The sequence below is a fragment of the Andrographis paniculata genome, unplaced genomic scaffold (assembly GCF_009805555.1).
Source record: "Andrographis paniculata isolate CXL003 unplaced genomic scaffold, ASM980555v1 Contig18END, whole genome shotgun sequence".
Classification (NCBI taxonomy): domain Eukaryota; kingdom Viridiplantae; phylum Streptophyta; class Magnoliopsida; order Lamiales; family Acanthaceae; genus Andrographis; species Andrographis paniculata.
In genome coordinates this window covers 849820-869328 of record NW_026137468.1, presented here as the reverse complement: position 1 = coordinate 869328, position 19509 = coordinate 849820, and the positions used below count along the sequence as shown (strand labels likewise).

Below are 19509 nucleotides of genomic sequence, written 5' to 3'. Positions count from 1 at the left end.
ATAAATATGTTTGAAGGACATCAAATAAAATCATTAAATTAGAATAAAATGATACGAAAGAAACATAGAAAAACCACAGATTTATAAGGCATAAGGAGGATCTGTGTCTGCCAGCCACAATAATAAATAACAATTCTCTGCTTTAAATAGATGGATGGGGTCATAAAATTCCCAGTATCATAAAATAAAAATACATAGAATACTGGAATCATTCACATTCACATTCACATTCACATTCACAACCTCTAATGATACAAAACTGAAACAAGATGTGAAATCACAATCATAAAACACCATTAAACACAAAAACTATATATATAGAAGCAAGAAGAGGAAGAGAGATGAATAATTTCTAAGGCAACACACACCCTGGTCGTCGACATTTAAATATAGATCCTTCTCAATGATATATATCCCTTCCTTTCTGGTACAATTTGACCCCAACAAGTGTAGGAGTTATACCTGGACAAATAAGAGGGTTGGGTGGCTAATGAGAGCTCACTGGACTCTGTTGTTGGTAGAGGGACTCGAGTACTCGGTTCCATTTTCTGACGATATTACTTCAGAGGAAGCGCTAGATGAGAGATTAGAATGGTCATGTGTACCGCTGTGTAAGGTCTTTACCGGGGCTGGCGGGTTGTGTTGAGGATCAGGGTTGCCCGGCTTTTGTCCTTCTTCGGCTAGTTTCCTTAGAAGGTTCATGACGGTTGGGAGGAATTTCGTGGACAGGGAGAGAATTCCCGGAAGCTGTATGCCATTAGAAAAAGAGAGAGGAGATTAAAATTCAGAGAGCAATAAAATTAATCAATCTACGAACTAGGAGGCCTTTCTGTGCCGGAAAGTTTTCAAATATATCAATTCCAACTTTTTCAGAGCTTGCAAACTAGGAGTAAATACATATATATATTACTTACAGCTCCATTTCGGAATTCGCCTGAGACGTCCAATTGCACCCAAAGGGCTTTTATAAGCAGAAAAGCAACAAATATGACGCCCAAATACAAAGGGTTTCTGTCAAAAGAAGGAAGCATCAGCAAGTTGACAAGCAAAGCCAAATAATTTACAAGGGGGACGCTCAGAAAACAGAATAAAATTAGAAAACGAAAATAGTGGTGTCGCAAGACTAAAGCAGCAACAATAAAAATGATTAAATACCTTAAAAGGGTCATAAACTCGTTAAAACCCAAAACCACCAATGCAACAATTGCCCATGGAGGTGGCATCCAGTTGTTATTTCTCTTGCTAGCCTCCTGAAAATGGAAAAGATTTAGAGTTATCGAAAGCATCTAGAGATCGTCAATTCCACACACATGAATGTCACTTGTGAAAAGAATATTATCGATCCATAATTCCATACAACAAGAACTGTAAAATGCACCAATATTTCCCAATGCATTATTATATGTACAGAAGTGTGTACCTGAGCAGCAATGGCTTGACTAACAACATACTCTGTCTCAATATTAAATTGCCTCCACAACGACTTGCATTGGACTGGAGATAACAAGGTTTTGGATGGCGGAACCTGGGGGGTAGGGTTTCAACCACGTACTAAGAATGAGTACAACATACACAGTACAAAGAGATATGTAAAAGTTGACAAGTTTTATGCTCCAGATCAACCCCAAGAACTTGACATAAATGACTAGCGTTGGTGCAAAATAATTTGTATGAAAAGCAATATTGTTATTAATTACTGAATGAACTATATACCTCATCCCAACTACTCGACGCAAGAGGATCCCCTGAGACACTTCTACTGCCAGCAGCACCACTTTTTGGATCAATGAGAGCAAGGGACAATGTATTCTCTATAGAATCAGCAGTATGGTCATCCAGACGAACAGCAGCGAGCACAGACAGTAGCTTTAAAGACTACAAACAATACAGAAACACAAGGAAGAAATAATTCATATTCCATAAGAGATTCAATATCCCATCAAAACAAATAGAAAAGAGTATCATACCGAAGAGCGTGCAGTTTTGGTAATTGCACGAATATCTTCCTTTCCTGTCCAGACACGTGGCATGGAATCGGAATCACGACTGAATAATGTAGAAAACCTGCCAGTAATAGACCGGTAAGTTTCCATAAATAGAAGCGTTAATAGAGATTTATAAATCAACATATAGACACATATATGGTTTTTTTTTCAGGGCCATGATATAATCAAAGTAAATATATAAAAATAAAAAAATCAGCACCTGTCTTTCATACGCATCAAAACCCTTCCAGCCTCTTCTTTGGCTTTTGCTTCCACTACTCCTCTAGCGTAATCCTCCAACCTCGAAATCATTTTATCCCTTGCTACCTCATCCATTTCAAAACCAGATAGTGCACTAGAAAGCCCACTAACTGCTGCATCAGTCTCGCGATGGAGAAGTTTTCTTATTGATGGCCATGTATCATCACTGGCTCCATCCAATAAAGCTTCAACAGGCCCGGCTAAGGCTTCATGCAATTTTTTCTGCCATTTATCAGTACAAAAGACATCAATATAAAAATAAAACATAAATCTTTAGATAGCTAACTATTTTTGCTTGTGTAGGAAAGCTAGGGATATGGCAACAGTGTGGGTTTTGCAGGACACAAGACATCCCGGTCAGAAAAATTTTGGACTCGGGACCTGTCCTGAACCCGTCCAGGCCCCTGCCTAGGGAAAACTAATCACTTGATCAATAAATTTCTTAATTGAAGATCATCTTCCCTTCTGCATTCTTACAGCTGAAAAGAATATTAGCGAAGAAAGCCCTGTGCTTGAAATGACCCCCCCCAAGAGGAATATAAGCAAAATAATTTCTCATACCTCATACACAGATGTAAGTTCAGCCAGCTTGGCTTCACGGACTGCAGCAATATGTGCATCTATATCACGCCTAAGCTTATCCCTTACTTTAGAGGAATCCCAACTTGCTTGACCAATGTGCACATCTGAAAATTAGTCAACTTTCAAACTCAGCTGCTATAATTGGTCATTGTGCTCTATCCTATGCATCAGCCACCAACAATAACATGAATTCAACATTTCATTATAAAAAGTTTTCTCTGGCCACTAAAGGTTGAAGCCCATGAGTTACATTCGAAGAACCAAATACAAGGATAAGACAACAGGCACCACATTCCCCTTTGAAGTGCTCTTTTAGATGGTTACTCTAAGGAACATATTGATGTTGATGCAAAATATTTGTTCTAGTGCCCAGATAATAATAGAGAAGGAGAGTGATGAAGTATACCTGCAGATGCTTCATCAAACTTTGACATATAATACTCCGTGCAATTGCGTGCTGCAGCAGAAAACCCTTTACCCTCATTCAAGGCAATATCAAATGCTTCCTTGAATCTACCCAAGGTTCCAGAGCGAATGTGTCCCAACATGAGTTGATAAGATGGTAGGACAAGCTAAAACAACAGAAGAGAGAAATAAGCATAAAGAAGTAGAAAAGAATTTAAAACTATATTCAATATGTATGACCTACCCCTAATCCCACCCATCCCCACCAAAAATGGGCATCATTAACTCATGTTAGTGACAAGAGAATAAGGATAACTTCATAGCATTTCTAAATTGCACGTGGATGACAGAGAAAAACGCAACTACAGCGTCAATTGTTAGAATGCCCACAGTTCAAAGACACAAAAACTAAACAAAATCCAGAGGGAGCAAAACTCCTCTCATGTATAAGTGTTTTCTTCAGAATTTGCTTATTACACTATTAAGTACCATAGAGATGATAGGACAAAACAGCTCTTGCTTCTTGCAGTACATGTTAGGCAATCTTAACAGTTCAAAATCAGAATTTCCTGTTCAACACCTTTGGCCTCACACCATTGACTAGTGATATTGAGATGCAAGTATACAGCTCATTAAGTGCTCAATTAAAGCTTATAATCTACATTCTATTGGCGTTTTAAAAATACATTATGATTGCCATTCAAAATAAAAGACTTTTAACAATATTAATGTTCTAAAACATGACATTCAGAACATTAGCATAGAATTAATAAGTAATTACTTGCAGGAGTTTCTCTTCCAACTGCTTTCGTTTTGAAGATCGGACACCCTCATCAAAAAATGTTGCTTCAGCATCATACCTATTCAGATTAGAGAATAGAAAACAACAGGTGCACATGTAAGAAAACAGGTATTTAGTGCAACAATGGTTAACTAAATTGCAACATAAGAAGATGCATGATTCACACACTGATATGTACTGCAATCTTCCCTTGACAAATTATAATTATTCATCATGCGCATTCATCAAGATATCCAAACATAAAACGTGAAACTTAAAGCCATAACAAAAACAGAAATGAGAGCAGATGGATTAGTCTCCCATTCTTTTTCGTTCTTTTCCCTTTTTTATAATGGCCTGATTAAGAAACTCAATTCACTTCCCCAAAGTAACAATGGAAGAAGAATAGCCTAAAATCTATCAAACTAAAACTCATATATCCTCCAAGATAGAAATCAGAGTACTTATAATTCAAAATTTGAACACCTCGTACATTATTATTTTATGGAGCAAATCCCTGTTAATTAGCGTAGTTCTTTAAAATGGTGCGTTGATTGATTCTTGATGTAGTTATATGCAATGAAGGTATCATCATGACCCACAGAAACCTCACTTACTCTGATAGGCAAATATCAAGAATTGACGTGAGCTTCCTTCCAAACTTAGGCACTGGCTCAGATTGAACCTTCTCTTCTATCAGGCGCCACTCCTGAATATATACAATAGAATGATCCAATACAAACAGTTAAAATAATCTCTCAGAAGTACTCTCCTGAAACCAAATAGGGATCAATACCATCAGACAAGTACCTCATTTTCCACAAAAGAGGAGAATTTCTCATTAGCTATCTCTTCACAGCGTACAGTTGCAACCATAACCTACACATTTAACCAGATTATGCATTAGTGAAGAACATCTTTTACAGTTCACTTATGGATTTGAAATAGATATTTAGTTCAAAACCTTGTGTGCAGGGAGATCAAGGTCCTTGTTTTCCTTAATGACCTTCCATATTTGTTGAGCACTAAATGCAAAGCCAGAAGCAGGGACCACACCACGTCTGTCCCCTGCAAGCCCACCAGGTGCAATAGAATGGAAAAACCTTTGTCTTAGACCTGCCACCTACAAAAATAAAAATAAAAATGCAAAGCAATAAAAATCACAAACGCATCTAAGAGCAAATATAGTGATACAGAGTGTCCATGATTCTCCATTAGAAAGAAAGAAAAAAACACAAATGCATAAATGGGTAAATAATGAAACAGACTCCTTCAAGGGACAGCCATTTAAAAGTATATGAGCACAACTTTGTACATTTCAGAACAAGAACAAGAACCTGCTCTTTAAATTGTTCTTCCTTCTCTTCGTAACTAGACAGAGCCACAACTTCAACCTGCCACCACATTATTTAGAAGAAAAGCACCGTTTAAGTTCCAGAGCACATTCAAAGGTAGGATAAAATTGATTGGTTTGAAACACCTTACATTGAAAAATTCACTTAGTGGAGTTTCCTTGTGAGCTTGTGGCTTAGGAACAGAATCCCAAATCTTCAGAATGGGAGGCAGAAAAACAAAAAAAGTAGAACAGAGGACCACTTAGAAACCAACAGAAATTTCACTCAGCTATACGCAAAGGAAGATGTGTGCATCTAAAGTACCTTCTGAATATCTTCTCTCAAAATGGGCTCCAAGTTTTCCAAAGGCGTCTGCAGCCATGAAACCATAAACGGACATGTGTCAGCATATGAATAGCAATTTCAAAAGGACAAATACAATACTATTGTAAAGTATCAACTGGAACATAAAACGCATACCCTTGTCTTATCACGAATAACAAACATTAAAGTGGTCTTACGAGGACTGAATAATCTCATCATAACCTGTTCATAAGCAACAAAAATCAGAAACTACTTACTCTGCTAAGAGCAAACGAGTGTACTATTACAAAAGACAGATAACCTGAAACACAGTTTTCAAGAGTGGTTTATTTGCAGCTTGCTCACGCCCAATATCATGGCACCACCTGAACATAACATTTTTCCAAGAGAGCTTCTCAAAACTAAGCAAGATAAACAACTTAATAACAACAAATATGAGATCAGGCATTGCAAGAACCATACATGTTTATAAGCACTATGTCAGAAACTGCAAGTGCAAAGAGTGCACTCTGCTTTTCAAATGCAGTATCATCCTGTAAATGAGAAACAATTAGCATCACTTAAACAAAACGAAAAATTTCACTTCATTAAAAGTAGTCAGTGGAATTCACTTATATATTTTCATAATAAGTCCAGAGAATCACACAATCGAAAGACTAACATATATGTTCCAAATGCCGCCAACCCTTCAGAAGAATGAAAATAAGGATAGTAACATTCAGTATCACCGAACAAAATAAAAATAAAAAGTAACATTCACAGAGAAGAAGGTAGAGTCTTAAAAAAAGGATTGACATTAAACATTCCGGGGGAGCTAGGTCGAGAATTGAGTTAGAAGACATCTCTGAGGAAGGCCTCTCATGCAGATGATGAATCGTGAAATGCCAAATCAAACATAATAATGTAATAGAAAGAATATGACACCTCTCCTCTTTCTCTTCCATCGCTTCCCTCCAAATCCATTACAAGAGTGCAAGGCTCAATACCAACACAATGTGCCAACCATATACCCTTTGTGGTTTGCGACCTGGCAGCTTCAAACTTTCAGCATTTTTTACAGTCAAACAAGGGACAAATATAACAGCAGATCCAAGAGAGGCATACCTCCCCTTATAAGCATCCATTTCTCTGAAATTAGTACCAAACAAATGATTCAACAAGGTACTCTTCCCTGCAAAAAAACCATTAATTGGATTTAAACAAAAATATTGGTGGAAGGAATTTGGCAGCACCAATTAGCACAGGGTGAATATCATAACCCATATGATGGAAAAACGAGGGGTTTTAGTTGCTGGAAATGTAACGGTCATATAAAGAGTAAGCCCCACTCATGCTGACCAATATCCAGTACACCTGGAAGTGAAAAACTATGTTTGCAATTAAGATTACATACCACTACTCTGGGGACCCATGATTGCTACAACTGCATACGAAAGCCCACACTCTGCAAGTTTCACTTCTTTAATAAAATTGTCGATCCCGGCAACATTAAATGTACCATCCCCATCTATGAGGTGAGTTGAACAACAATGATCTTTAACATCTAGACAAAATTATAAAATAGAAGTAAAATTAGTATTAGAAGCAGAGATAACGTCTACTAAACCATTTACCTCAGAATAAACACAACAAAGTTAACCATTCCTTACGAATAAACATAGTTCGCATAAACAGCAAGAAATGACACAATTGAGTGAAAAATGGCGGAAAAACAAAAGGAAATGCAATGCTAAGACCAAATATCTGATCAATATCAAACAAGAAAAAGGCCCTAACAATAACATAATAAAACTTTTTTCCAGGCATCTGCTTAAAGTCCCGAAACAAATTTACAAATAATGTCTCGAACATTTCCCCTAAAACCCTAGGGAAGTTAAAAAAAACTATCCAATTCAAGCAAAAAGTTGGTTTCAAAACTTGAAGTCCTAGTCATCATTACTTAGAAAAAAACTTATCTAATGTAAGATTTGCCTATTACGAAGGACATTTCAGAAGCATAATCATATCCAAGTGAGCCGATCGAATACGAATTCAACCAATCATTTCACCAAACAGAAAAGAAAATCGACGAAATTGAATCAGGAAACTGATAATCAACTAAAGCACTACATAACAAGAGGAATGAAGTAACGTTCCAATACTGGTTGCCTACACCTAACTCCTAACAATAACTGCAAAACAAATCATGTAATTAACAAATAAAAAACTGAATAACTAGTTCAGATAATAACAGATCGGATTCCGCATCGCACCCATGGTGAAGCCAAAGTCCGATCGACGGCGGTAGGTCGCCGGAGATTGAGATAGAAATACCAAATTGGAACCGAAAGATGGAATCGGAGCAGGTGACCTCAATCCAGCGATATTCCCTGTGTCTGGAAAAAAGTCGATTCAGTCGATTAAGCAACAAATAAATAACAACAAAAGGGGGGAAATTATTAGGGTTTTTGCTGATTTTAATTAAAAATCTTATTGTGGTGTAGACTACAGGAGGCTCGGTGAATTTTGGGGATTGAAGTCTTGAAGAGCTTTACAGTGGTGACTATAATAAATAAATACTCCAATAAATCTATTTTATTAGTACTACTATTTTCCATTATAATCTAGATTTTCTTTTACTATTATTTATTAAAATAAAATTTTATTGAGTATTTACTTATTACAATCGAAATACCCAAAAAAGGAAAAGGAAAAAGAATGGTGACGTGGCGGCTATCTGAGTCGGTGTGACGGCGGCATGGCGTGGGTGCCCACCAAGCCGCCCAGCCGTCCTATTTACAGTTTAAAATTATACGGCCCGCGAGCCACCAGCGGTGAGTCACGCCGTCCAATGATAGCCTCCATCGAAAGAAAATGGTCCGAGGCTTAGATGAAATCCTATGTTATAAACAGGGGGCTTTCAGCAGTAGGGTGAACTACGGGTCAAGCTCTTAATTAATAAATGACTTAAATTTTAAAATATTACTCATCATTATTATTATTATTATTATTATTATTATTATTATTATTATTATTATTAAATTTTAATTTGTAATTTATATTTTTTTAGTAATTATATATATATATTTATTTTTTTTAACTAACATTGTTTCGTCTCATTTTTTCAAATTGAATAGTTGTCTATATTTTTCTATCTTACATCATGCCGTACAGTTAATTCAATGTCAATCAATTATATTATTTTAATAATATATTTATAGGACCTATAATTTATTTTTACTCAAATCCAAAAAAATCAGAGATTGCTCTGATTATAAATAATAGCATATCATATTTAATACTTCATCTTTCTTAACAATCTATTTATTATTTTATTTTGATTCTTCTTGATAATAAATTATCAATTTATTTTAATAATTGTATTTTTTATTAACATTAAAAATACTCGTACAACTTATAATATATCAATTCTCTTTTATCACACAATACTAATTATTTAGTCTTTTTTTTATTTTATTTATATTTAATTTTAATATAATACTAATATTTTTAAAAATATATAAAAAAACAAGATGATATAATACTTTAATATATTTTTATTAAAAATAATACAATACCGAAATGATACTCGTATTTTCTTTTCTTAAAAAAAAAATACCAAAACACGAAGCAAAAAATAAATACCGATTGTTTATTTGTGAGCAAACGCGCCGTATGTAATTGAGAAGGAATGCTTCCGTGAAGTCGCGTTTCTGGAACTTGCGACTTATGGCGTTTCCTTCTTGAATCTTCTTCTGCCGTAGACGAAGCAAAAAAAAAAAAAAAACCCATTTTCAGCGCACACAACTCTGTAGCTGCTGAATTTGGATCGGGAATCGAATCATGGGTCCGGCGGCTACCGTTGGTGTCTGCTTCCTTTTCTTATGTTCATCCGCTTATTCGTTCTATCTCCCAGGAGTGGCGCCTCGCGATTTTTCGCGGGTACATTTGGTTTCTGCTTTGCAAACTCAGTATTTGCTGATTACGAGCTAATCTAGTGATATTTGTTCCAATTGGAGGACGATGAGCTCTGTGTTGGGATTTCAATGCGATTTTTTTTGTTATCTTGTGATTATTGATGAAGATCTGTGGCTTGTTCCAATGATTTAGGCGGTGATTGTTGCGCGGATGCATGTTTAATGCCGGCGTGGGTTATGAATATATGCGAAACGTGTCTTTGATCCATTTGTGTTCGTTTTCTAATTCATTTAGCTGTACTGATTATCGTAATGTGAATGATCGATGCGAAATTATCACTTGCTGTGGCACTAGTATATATTTCTTAGAGTTCTAAAGTTGCTGCGTGTTGCTGCGCTTACATTTCTGTTTGCAAAATTAAATTTTATATGCATTTGTTATGTGCGAGTGACAATTTCTGCACGGTTTTGGCCTATGATGATACGAAAGTGTGATCCTTATATATATATTGACTGCTAATGGTGGTTTTGGGACACAAGCATGATGGAATGATCTCCTTCACTATATAATGTAGGAAGTGCTGATTGAAATTGAAAATTATGTTGTTCTAGATGTTTGAGATGGAGTAGGAGAAAAGAAATCTTATTATGATCATATTTGTTTTTCATGTGCACCAGTGTATTGTAGTATATTTAATTCTGTGCAATATAACTGGTTGTTGTTAGCCTTTTTGCTGCTCAGCATGTTTCTTAGTTACCCTAAAATGAATTGGAAGTTTTATTTGGCTTGTGAAGTGATTTGTGGTTCTACTCACATGTATTGTTGTCTACTTTCGTAACAGGGTGACGAACTCCAAGTGAAAGTGAACAAGCTGTCTTCTACCAAGACACAACTTCCATATGATTACTATTTTCTAAAATACTGTAAGCCCAAAAAAATCATGAATGTTGCTGAAAACTTGGGAGAAGTCCTCCGTGGTGACCGCATAGAGAATTCTGTCTATACTGTGAGTGTCCACAAAAACACAATCTAATTAGACATGCTTCCTTTATATTTCCTTTGTATGTGTGGTGTCAGCCCCTCTCCCACCCCATCCCTTTGTTATGCATCTTCTTACAGCAGTGTCTATATGTGTGTGTGTGTGTATATATATATTTTTGGGTAATACTAGTTTCGCATGAGGGAAGAAAAATCCTGCACAGTGGCTTGCAAACATACTCTCGATGCTCAAAGTGCCAAGGATTTTAAGGAAAAGATTGATGATGAATACAGAGTCAATATGTAAGCACACGATCGACTTACCTTCATTCGTGTTGGGTTATTTACAGGATGTTTTCTTCATTCTTATCTTCCTCATCTAATGTTCTTGTCATGCTAATAATGCCTCAATGTCGAACATTTTGGTGAACTTTAGTAAGTAGTTCTCAGTTTTCTGTAGTAGCTAACATTTAAACCTGCAAACAGGATTCTGGATAATCTTCCAGTAGCTGTACTTAGACAAAGGCGAGATGGAAATCCGTCAAAAACTTATGAGCATGGTTTTCGTGTTGGTTTCAAGGGGAATTACGCTGGGGTTAGTTACATTTTTTCAGTGTTCTTGAAGAATTGTGTGCTTTTCCTTTTGTTGAATTATGGGCTTTGTTTCCAGAGCAAAGAGGAGAAATATTTTATTCACAACCACTTAAGCTTCAGAGTTATGTATCATGAAGATACCGAATCTAATTCTGCCCGAATTGTTGGCTTTGAAGTTTCTCCGATCAGGTCTGCTGTTTTTATGGAAGTGAACTAATTTCCTTTGCATTTACCAACTGTCCTCAGAAATTTCTTTATGATGATGTGAGCATAGATTTCGTCATGCGCAAACATTTTCAACCTAAAACATTGAATGCTTCGAGGGCTTTATTTTTATAGAAGATTTGAATATTTGTTTTCTCTAACTTCGGGCTAATATCATATTTACCCAATAGCATTAAGCACGAGTACAAGGAGTGGGATGAGAAAAATCCTAAGGTGACAACGTGCAACCAAAACACAAAAAATCTAGTACAAGGAGGAGCTGTTCCACAGGAAGTGGAATCTGGGAAGGACATTGTATTCAGTTATGATGTTACTTTCAAGGTACCTTTTTCATGGCTAAAATTTTGTTAGTCTTTACCAGATTGTGCTTTTCCTTCTAAAATAACCGTACAATCTCATCTCAGGAAAGTGATATTAAGTGGGCATCACGGTGGGATACCTATCTACTCATGAATGATGATCAAATTCATTGGTTTTCAATCATCAATTCTTTGATGATCGTTCTCTTCCTTTCTGGGATGGTTGCGATGATAATGATGCGGACCTTGTATAAAGATATTGCGAACTATAACCAACTGGAAACCCAAGATGAAGCTCAAGAAGAAACAGGATGGAAACTTCTTCATGGAGATGTATTCAGGGCACCCATAAACTATGGTTTGCTGTGTGTTTATGTGGGCACTGGAGTTCAGATCTTTGCAATGACGCTGGTTACGATGATATTTGCATTACTCGGGTTCCTCTCACCATCCAACCGCGGGGGGCTTATGACAGCCATGGTTCTGCTATGGGTTTTTATGGGATTGCTCGGTGGATATTCTTCGGCTCGGCTGTACAAAATGTTTAAGGGCACGGAATGGAAGAGGAATACCTTAAAAACTGCCTTTATGTTCCCAGGTATCCTGTTTACCATCTTCTTTGTGCTGAATGCTCTGATATGGGGAGAAAAATCATCCGGAGCTGTACCCTTTGGCACAATGTTTGCTCTTGTGTGCTTGTGGTTTGGAATATCGGTGCCCTTGGTATTCGTTGGTAGTTATTTGGGTTTCAAAAAGCCTGCCATTGAAGATCCTGTGAAGACCAATAAAATCCCGAGGCAGATACCTGAACAGGCTTGGTACATGCAACCGACATTTTCTGTGCTCATTGGAGGCATTCTACCATTTGGTGCTGTTTTCATCGAATTGTTCTTCATCCTTACATCAATCTGGCTGAACCAGTTCTATTACATTTTCGGCTTCCTCTTCATCGTCTTTGTGATCTTGATAATCACATGTGCAGAGATAACGATCGTTCTCTGCTATTTCCAGTTGTGCAGCGAAGACTATAACTGGTGGTGGAGAGCCTACCTGACTGCTGGATCCTCTGCGCTCTACCTTTTTCTGTACTCCATTTTCTACTTCTTCACCAAGCTGGAAATCACGAAATTCGTATCCGGGATTTTGTACTTTGGCTACATGATGATTGCGTCGTATGCTTTCTTCGTGCTGACTGGGACCATCGGCTTCTATGCTTGCTTCTGGTTCGTCCGAAAGATCTATTCGTCCGTTAAGATCGACTGAATTTTGTATAATGGAGTTACAATCAAAAGGGACACCTCTTTCCTTGTCTGTCTCTCTCTCCAGATAATTGCAATCATCAGGTACCTCTCTCTCTCTCTCTCTCTCTAAGCTTTTAAATCTGTAAAAATTAGAAATGATTCTGATAGATGGCAGAGATTGTACAATTGGAACTATTTTAGTGATCTTTCTATGGCTTCAAAATGCTTGCATACATACATACTCAATATTTTGTTTTGTTTTGTTTGTTTTTAATTAATGAGCATTCATCTTTATGCAACATGTTTATTCAATTTTTACCTAATTTTATGATCATAGTTGTGTGCATTAGTGTTGTAATCTTAGTAGGTATCTGCAACCTAATTTATGACATAAGTTTCTGCAAACAATGTGTCTTGGTTGTATTTTTGGACTGTTTTAGGTTTTGTTTGGGGAGTAACCAAATTTGGGATTGAAAATAGGTTGAATATGAACCCTAAACCCTTTTAGAGTACAACAAACAAATTTCAGAACACAAGATTTATTAGCATAGTTCAACACACACAAAATAAAGATAACATATAAAATATAACAGACAATACATACCAACACACTGAACAATCTGTATTGTCTATTATATGTTTGTAATATTTTCAGCATAATGCTAATTAGTACACTATCAATTGTATGTAATTTTATTATTCCCCATGCAAACAAAGAATTGTTCTAATTGTTGGTCATTTTAAGAGAAACAATATTTGGCCCAAAAGATTAAGGCAAAGAACTCCAAATTGCAACTCTAAGTACTAAAATATTGACATAAATATCTTCATCTATAAGGCTAAAGCAATGAAATGATTGCTTTATTGACAAAGAAATATCATTACATAGACATAACATACATATCCAAGAAAGAATCTTGAATTTTCTAACCAACAATAGATTGACATGGAATGGAATGAAAAGCACTTGGATTCATCCCTATCATCTCGATGTGCTTTCTCATACCCCATTAATTTAAACCCCCTTTCTCTCTCTAAACCACATATGACAACATCATCTCCAATAACTACAATAATTATTACTACCATATATGGGGGGCTTTGCTAGATGTGGTGTGTTGTATATATAATATATTTATGTACAACTTCACCCAACAATGCCCACAACAAATACCAATTGGATTGGATACCATTACCAATTGTGTATATAATATATATATATATGTATATATCTAAGCCCCTCGCCGGAATTCAACCGGATAATTGTTTTCCGGCGAATTCTTACCCGTTTAGCTGCAGACGAGCTCCACAGACAGTTTCTTCATGATCTTCGGACACGGGTCGCCGCCAAATATCGCAGCAGCAACAGGCACCGTGCACGACTGCTGCCCGATACAGTACTGCAAGAACAAGTCAAAACAGTCAGACAACGCCAACAACTCGCAATGCCGGGAGTTTCAATGTAAACATACCCGTTGGAAAACGTCGTATGAATGGAACGCGTGGCAGCTTCCCTCCCGATACCCGCCGCAGGTTCCCTGCGGCGTCCCGAAGCTAGCAAACTTTATCGACGAGATCTTCTGACCAGCCGCGCACGAGAGGTGCGCTTTCGGGGGCAACGGTTTGTTCGCCTTCCCGGAAGCTTGCATTTGCCAATTCATCAAGGTCGGCTGCCACTCGTAGATGTCGGCGCACACGCTCGATACTTCCCGTTTCACCAACGAGATTCCCGCCGGATTCCCTCCCCACTCCTCGAACACGACCAACAGATTCCCCGTCGGGTACAGCCATGATCGAGGGACATGGTACCTGTAATAAAACGAATACGGTTCCATGCTCAATTAGCCGCATTTTGTCTATAAAAGCGAAGAAATTGGGAAATATAAGATCGAGGAGGCAACAGTGTGAAAAATCTGCACTATTCTCCCTCGTAATTTAGAAAATACACGAGATTTGGGTTTTAGAAAACATTGAGAACAATATTTTCTCTAATGAACTGTTTTCCGTCCCGTAAATGGATCTTTTTATCATTTTAGTCTTTGTAACTGGAGTCTATTGTAAACTAATTTGTAACTAGACCTTTTATCATTTGTCTTGTAAAAGAAGTCTGTCGCAAACTAGTCCCGTAGCTAGACAATTTTATCATTTTAGTCTTATAATTTGAATATGTCGCAAAGTAGTCCCAGTGAAAAAATTTTGCAGTTTTAGTCCTCCAGCACCGGAGATGCTTGCATGGCTCACCGGAGGACTAAAACTGCGGAAAATTTTCACTTACGGGACTAACTTGAGACATATTTCAGTTATAGGACTAAAATGATAAAGATGTTTAATTATGTAGAATAGGGTAGACTTTTCAAGTCACAAGTATGTTATAAGTAATCGACTATTTATCGTACCATCTTTGAGAAGCCTTTCCACAGTTGCTTAAGCATTTCTTCTCGGTGAACCATCCCGCGTAGTTGCAGGCGCCGCAGTTGCCCGATGCTTTGTACTGATTCCAATAACGCCCGATACTTTGGCCATTGATCCACACCTGACCTTTACTCATCGTATCCATGTCTAGCGCCAATGGCTCGTTTCCGCCGGGTGCATTGAAAGTCGTCTGATAAAAACGAAACAATCAAGTCTCAAGATACGGGAGCTTCGAACACATTAAGATAATCAATCGAGAAAAGTACCGACCTTGTACCAAGTTAACGGTTGCCTTTGAGCGACGAGGGAACCTTGGAGCCATTCAACCGAAGAGCTTCCGCTGAGTGAATGAAGACTCAAAGCTTCTCCCTTTAGACCAATCTGTCGAAAACGAAACAGCAATTTAGAAAGCAATGCCGGTGAGAAGTTGGTTTCGAAAGCTGTAATAACAACCTTGTACGTCCATTTTTGCCACGTCAAGTCTCTCGTCCCTTCGTTGAGACCGCCGAGCTTCACTGGTCCGAGGATTCCGGCATTCCACCTTTCAAAATGTGGACCGACGTTCTGCGCTCGCGACAAAAAAGCAGTAAATATCGTGTATTGCGCAAGAACCGGGCGCGGCGCATACGATGTAAGGGAAAGTGGGACGAACCGGGAGACCAACAGCGATGCTCAACAGAGATATCTTGTTGATTCCAGCTCTTAGATTTACGCCCCGATTGAAAGTTATTTTGGGGCTACTTAGACTTCCGTAGGTAGTTCCTGCAAGAGATAATCGAATCCATGCATTCACTATATTGTAATAACATTGAGGATTCGTAGATCATACTATCGTATAAATCGACAGATAGTTTTCTTGCTCACCGGATAGCTGCCCGTTGATGAATACATGCAATGCATGTCCAGCGGATAAGACTGTAAGAACAGGCCACTTGCCGCCTCTTAGAAACCCTTCCCTAGGATCGATCCTTACGCTGAAGACGAGACAATAAACATCAAGAAACGGAGAAATACAGCATAGATTCATTTAGATGCTCAGTTTTTTGCTGATTACCAAACAAACACTTACTCCGTAGAATACCACAGATAATCGGTGTTATCTCTCGTGGTATTTATCTGCTCCCGTAATCCCGACACTGTGAATGAGTTCTCGCCGTATGATGATGCCGTCTCTTCATTGTAGGACTGCCAGGCGAAGCCTTTAGTAGCCGGTGTCATCTTCATTTGCGAACTTTGAGCACCGATCTTCAAACAGTGCAAATCAGATGAGTATAAATGAACTTCACTGAGATATTTAAAATCGAGTAAACGATTTCTTTTTTTACCCGAGCTGTGTTGTAAACAGTGTTCTTGCAATCAGGAAGGATGCTGATAGACCATGGAGGCAGATTGTAATGCATATTCCCGAACGAGATCCTTGCGTATAAATGTTGGTCGTAGTTTGCAAGAAAAGCAGCGCAACCTCCCGATCTTGATCTGTAAACATGCGCCTACATTGTACGAAAAAAAATTTGAAATTTGGAACAATAATAAGTACGTCGAACGAAGGAGGAACGATGAGCCACCTCCTGAGAGCGTCCTAGTGATGTAACGATCGGATCTGCCGATACTAAAGCCGGCTCACAGAGCTTTATAGCTCTGTGCAAATCTTTTAGATGACCCCATTTCGGCTCCCGCAATAGTCCTGCAAGAAAAAAAAATAAAAAAAATAGGATCTTGTCGATGTGTGTGTTTTAAACGAACTTTACGTCGAAAAGTCTTGTCGGGAAGGGACATAACATAAGTTGTTTTTTAGTCGAAACATAGTGATAAGAAGTTCCTGTTATAGAGGTCAAATTGGAGAAGTCGTAATCTCAAATGATGCGGCGAAGCAAACAAGAACAAGAGAATATATGTCACTACTTTACGTTTAATCATATCAAGCCAAGTAGCGCGTGGATGGATTCGAAAAGTTCGCATACTATAAATCAAGCTCAAAATATCTACGAGGATAAACAAAAAAGCACATTTCGGGAATCTAATGTAATATCATCCGCGCGCTTACCATACTCGTCGAGAGGTGCATCGTAGTCGTAGCTAGTTGTAATAAACGGGCCACCAGCTGTCCTTCCAAAGTTTGTTCCTCCGTGGTACTGTCAGAAAAGAACATCGAACGATGATCAGCGATAAGTTGTTAATCATACTGTATTATCAATTGTCGATTTACGATTAACGTACCATATAATAGTTGATGAAGGAGCCTCCCTTCTGAATGAACTTTGCAACAGAGAATGCCAAATCCTCAGCCGGTCGATAAGGTGTCGCGCCACCGAATTCGGAAAACCTGTAAAAAGATTCACGAAATCATCACACGACCTCGAAATTTTGCTCGAAAAATCACAAGAAGTGTTCTAAATTCACCATCCAGTCCAGGCTTCTGTCCACATCTTCGGTTTGTAAGCCTTGTTCGGAGAGAAATAATCGCAATAGAATCCATTGCAAGTGTTGATCTACACAATCGAAATTAAATCATTGAGTTGAAATCAAATTTACGAAGAAACGGATGCAAGTTTACCTACTATCCTAGCTCGATCAAATTACAGTAAATAAATTCGAAACCTTAACAACACAGAACAACGTTAAACATCAAAATCGAGCAAGTGGCAGTGCTTACAACTGGATCAGGGGCATCATCTTGCTTGCACATTATCCACGGGACGCCGGTGTTGAGCCCCACAGCCATTTTGGCAGCCCATTGAGTGTATGCTCGGCCAGGCGCGCCGATCTCGTTTTCCATCGGTCCGTATTCATTCTCAACCTATCAGATGGCCCACAAAAACAATCCAATTATATCTCCAACAATGTCGACAAGAGCTGACTCACAGTGTTGTGAGCATTTCCCGCATTTCCCTTACCTGCGATAAGATGATCGGGCCGCCTTGCGATTCGAATAGTCTTTCGGATTTCATCATGTTCACAATCTTGGTTGTGAACTTCTGCATCTCAGCCTGGTGTTAAAGAAATCATTTAAACAATTAAAGGATAAATTCTGACACTAGTTCGATCATCATCATCGAATCGATTGCCTGACCTTAAAAGGACCGTTGTTCGTCCGAAAATCAATCCCCCGGACATACTTCAGCCATACTGGAAAGCCCCTGAATCCAAGAATGAACATAAAATCAACACTTTGCAACTTTGTCAAGAAAACTGAAATTTTTTTCCTCTATTCAACAGCCATACCCAAAATTCCATTCAGCACAGACATAGGGACCAATTCTCAGACTAACATAAAGCCCTGCTTGATGAACGAGCTTCACAAACTTCACCAAGTCATACCTTCCCTCAAAATAATACTGCAACAAACAAGAATTCGAAAACATTATGGATTTAAGGCTTCTTCAAGAATCCCCAAAAATTAGGTTAAGACATTGTAATACAGTACAATACAAACCTTTCCTGGCTCAGATTCATGCCCATTCCAGAACACATATGTCTGAATCACATCCAAACCCCCTTCTTTTGCTTTCTGAATAAGATCTGGCCACATCTACATTACCAAGAAAATTAATAATTGAACAACTGAGGATTATCTAGAAGAAGATGCATTTCGTCGAACATACCTCGGGCGTGCTTCTCGGATAGTGAATGGAGCCTGAAATCAGAATCCTCTTCTTCCCATTCACTGAAATAGCCTTACGGTCGTAGCTAACAGAAGCTTCTCCACAAGAAATCAACAGAACAAACACCACAAACAGCAATGCACTTCCCATTTCAATCTTCGAAAACTCGATTGCAGCTCTGCAAAGCAAATTAAATAGGAACGAACAAATGTCCAAACGCGTATTATCTATCGAGGCCTTTCCTGCAGCATCAGTGAATGAGGATTGGGGATTTTTGAGAATGGCAAACTTGCCGCTGCTTTTAAAGAGACTTTAATGGCTTCTGGACCACACAAGCTCTGCCCCACCATTCTTCAAAAATTTCATCTTTTTTGCCCTTTTTCACCTCAAAATTTGAATTTAATTTAAACATCTTTGTATCAGTATTTGGATTCAAACAAGAAGTGGTTAGAAAGAGAACAGAGAGAACTGTGAGTGATAAAGCATTGTTTGGCTGTTGCTTAAAAAGTTGCTTCCAGAAAACACTCATTCTGTGCAAATTCATACACAAAGATTCTCTTTGGTCAATCCCGATATAGTCGGTCCAATG

General features: G+C 38.0%; 3 protein-coding genes across 3 annotated transcripts; 1 reads left to right on the top strand and 2 right to left on the bottom strand.

Annotated features, from left to right (window-relative positions):
- Positions 1-120: 120 nt before the first annotated feature.
- LOC127241042 (protein ROOT HAIR DEFECTIVE 3-like) lies at positions 121-8189 on the bottom strand. The gene is made up of 23 exons (XM_051259926.1): positions 7925-8189; positions 7066-7215; positions 6777-6843; positions 6597-6699; positions 6135-6205; positions 5974-6037; positions 5829-5894; positions 5673-5720; positions 5500-5562; positions 5352-5408; positions 4979-5137; positions 4825-4893; positions 4632-4723; positions 4015-4093; positions 3235-3400; positions 2808-2932; positions 2206-2468; positions 1968-2064; positions 1714-1875; positions 1421-1525; positions 1156-1250; positions 915-1011; positions 121-747 (listed from the first exon to the last, which is right to left on the bottom strand). The coding sequence occupies exons 1-23, from the start codon at positions 7926-7928 to the stop codon at positions 499-501; spliced, it is 2451 nt and encodes an 816-aa protein (XP_051115883.1). The 5' UTR covers positions 7929-8189; the 3' UTR covers positions 121-498.
- A 1167-nt stretch (positions 8190-9356) lies between these two features.
- LOC127241047 (transmembrane 9 superfamily member 7) lies at positions 9357-13218 on the top strand. The gene is made up of 7 exons (XM_051259940.1): positions 9357-9593; positions 10411-10575; positions 10741-10850; positions 11034-11142; positions 11218-11330; positions 11537-11687; positions 11771-13218. The coding sequence occupies exons 1-7, from the start codon at positions 9495-9497 to the stop codon at positions 12926-12928; spliced, it is 1905 nt and encodes a 634-aa protein (XP_051115897.1). The 5' UTR covers positions 9357-9494; the 3' UTR covers positions 12929-13218.
- Positions 13219-13718: 500 nt separating this feature from the next.
- On the bottom strand, positions 13719-19224 carry LOC127241034 (beta-galactosidase-like). Its single transcript, XM_051259916.1, has 19 exons — positions 18921-19224; positions 18752-18847; positions 18541-18653; positions 18389-18455; positions 18213-18305; positions 17972-18115; positions 17719-17807; positions 17536-17641; positions 17363-17450; positions 16884-17002; positions 16644-16808; positions 16388-16563; positions 16183-16292; positions 15971-16080; positions 15772-15882; positions 15589-15699; positions 15303-15508; positions 14379-14715; positions 13719-14306 (listed from the first exon to the last, which is right to left on the bottom strand). Exons 1-19 carry the CDS (start codon positions 19068-19070, stop codon positions 14196-14198), a joined length of 2502 nt encoding a protein of 833 aa, XP_051115873.1. The 5' UTR covers positions 19071-19224; the 3' UTR covers positions 13719-14195.
- Positions 19225-19509: the final 285 nt, after the last annotated feature.